This window comes from Octopus bimaculoides, chromosome 27 (assembly GCF_001194135.2).
Source record: "Octopus bimaculoides isolate UCB-OBI-ISO-001 chromosome 27, ASM119413v2, whole genome shotgun sequence".
Lineage (NCBI taxonomy): Eukaryota > Metazoa > Mollusca > Cephalopoda > Octopoda > Octopodidae > Octopus > Octopus bimaculoides.
Window position 1 is genome coordinate 116,111 of NC_069007.1, and position 2,524 is coordinate 118,634.

A 2,524-nucleotide genomic window follows, 5' to 3' on the forward strand; every position below is an offset into this window, starting at 1 on the left:
ATATATATATATATATATATATATATATATATATACATACACGTATGTATTCAGCAACAACTGACTGCACGTAAGACAAAAATAAAACATTTAGTCATGAAGAAATTACAATGAAAATATTTGCTTTCAGACCAATTTATTTTGACGACACTGTCGCTGCCGCTGCCGCCACCAGCCACAGAGAAATACCTAAATAAACTCTGCAAACCAGAGCCGGTCCTGCTGAAGAGTGCCATGTAAGCTAAACAACATAAAGTGCCAATTTGATTAGAAAAAGAAATTCATACAGAATATTTTGGTCCTGTGAACAGATTTTTCTATTTGCTGACCTTTGACCTTCAAGATGTAATGCTGAACTCTGTCCCCGCCCACCACAACCTTGACCTCATACCCTGCTGCTTCCACTCTACACAAACACAGTTACAGAGTATCTTTGTTACTTCTGGCTCTCATGTAATCACACGGTCCTGCTTCCCCCCCTCCTCCTACTCCTACCCTGCAACACTACCCCAACATAAGTATGGCACCCACCAACAAACTGCACATATCATTCATCTCATTGTTTTTATATATTTATTTAAGCCATCAAATTCTTTCTATATTTGTTACATATTATTTCATTTTTAATAAGCACTCACACGAATATACACAATATATATATGTGGATATCTATGTTCACACATGCATGGGTCCATGTGTGTGTGGTGTGTACACACACACACAACACACACACACACACACACACACACACACACCCACACACACAGAGGCATAAGAGGAATTAGATGTAGTGTTCAAGAAAGAAGACTGGTTTGGTCATATGATGCGTAAGAATGAGGACAGTTGCATAAAGAAATGGTGATCACTCAAAGTGGATGGAATTTGTGGAAGCAGGAGACCCATGAAGACATGGGACAAAGTATTGAAGACTAATCATAGAATGCTGAACTTTATGGAGGAAATGACAAAGACTGGTATGTCTGGTGCTTGAGAAGATCCGTCCACCACAACAAAATTGTTAAGAAGTCTGCCCAAACAATTATGCTTTTAGGTTCAATCCTGCCACACAATTTCACATTGTCTTCTGTCACAGCTTTGAGTTCATCCAAGTTCTTCAAACTCAAATTAGATTGATATAAAACTGGGCAAGAGGACAGCAGCCGTATCTACGAATGCTTGTTCTTGGTGTGTAGGAGATTAAACTATGATGCCATTTAATGCTACCACCTGGTTCTTGGAGAATATTCAGTGGAGTTCATTTGGGTGATGGATTTAACCTCCTCCTCCACCAGCACCACCACCACCACTGCTGCTTGAATCTTGGATGTGTCTGTTGCAAATCAGATGCCTGGTGCCCGGGTATTGAGATTTTCTGTTACCAGTAAAGGCAATTCTGTGTGAAGGTCATGAACTTTCCTCTCTGACTAAATTTTGAAGAAATAATCAAATTCAAAATATGAATAATATAATTAAGAAATTGCAAAACTTACGCATATCTGAATAATCATCAACTAAAATGATCTCCTTTAATAAGTGTGGCGGTGACCGATTGAGAATGCTGTGTACTGTCCGCAATAAAACCGTCCAGGCTTCGTTGTGGAAACACACTATCACACTTGTGTCTGGTAAATTTTCTTTATATTTTATAGATTTACATCTAGAAAATAAAGGAATAAAACAAAAAATAAATAAATGACAAAAAAACCCCCTTAAAAAACAAGACATTATTCCTGTGAGGAGACAAAGCATGTATGTATGTGTGAGTGAATGTGTACACAGAGAGACACACCTTAATATGTATATATAACAAATGAATGAGGATATTGTAAATATGTTAATGTGGTAGAGAAAGATATATATTTCTATACAGTTTATATAGACATAGACCAACTCAAACACCTACATGCCTCACTTTTTAATGATTGAAATAAAAAAGAAAAAAAAAAGTGTAAGATGTGATGCATTCTTGACTATACAGAGTTAAACCATTCTTACACAGTAGTACCCACCTACCTATCCAATCACCTACCTAACTAGATACATAGGTAGGTTAATACATACATAATATACATATCCAGATGAACAATATCAACTTTTTCCAAGTGCTGAGATTGTAATGACCTTGGATAGAAATTTGGTTGATGGGTTTTTCTATTACTTACTGTACACATCATCCTTTATCCTTATGTTGAATTTTAATTTCTAGCATCTACAGTCATAATTTTCATAGTAACTGACATTTTTTTTTCTCTGGTTATGACTCATATTAATCTTTCTTTTAGTCTATTTTATTCCCCTCTTAACCCCCACCTTTCTCTCTATCTATCTTCCACCATGTCTCTCTTTTTCAGGACCCCCTGCACCTGCCAAGACCCAACACATTTCTGTCAACGTTTTGTCTCCAATATTTCTCTCTGCTCCAAGTGCTGAGCTGGCAGAATCATTAGAACACAAGACAGGGAGCTTAGCAGCATTTCAACCATCTTTTAAGTTCAGAGTTTAAATTCTGCCTTTTATCCTGGGG

At 36.9% G+C, this 2,524-nt stretch overlaps 1 protein-coding gene across 4 annotated transcripts in view; it reads right to left on the reverse strand.

Moving 5' to 3' along the window:
• The window catches only part of LOC106871242 (polypeptide N-acetylgalactosaminyltransferase 5), a 124,770-nt gene that overhangs the window by 40,822 nt on the left and 81,424 nt on the right, over nucleotides 1-2,524 (reverse strand). For all 4 annotated transcript variants that reach the window (XM_052977285.1, XM_052977287.1, XM_014917594.2 and 1 more), the window contains one exon: nucleotides 1,491-1,657. In XM_052977285.1, coding sequence (XP_052833245.1) covers nucleotides 1,491-1,657 — 167 coding nt within the window. The remainder of the gene's footprint in view (nucleotides 1-1,490; nucleotides 1,658-2,524) is intronic.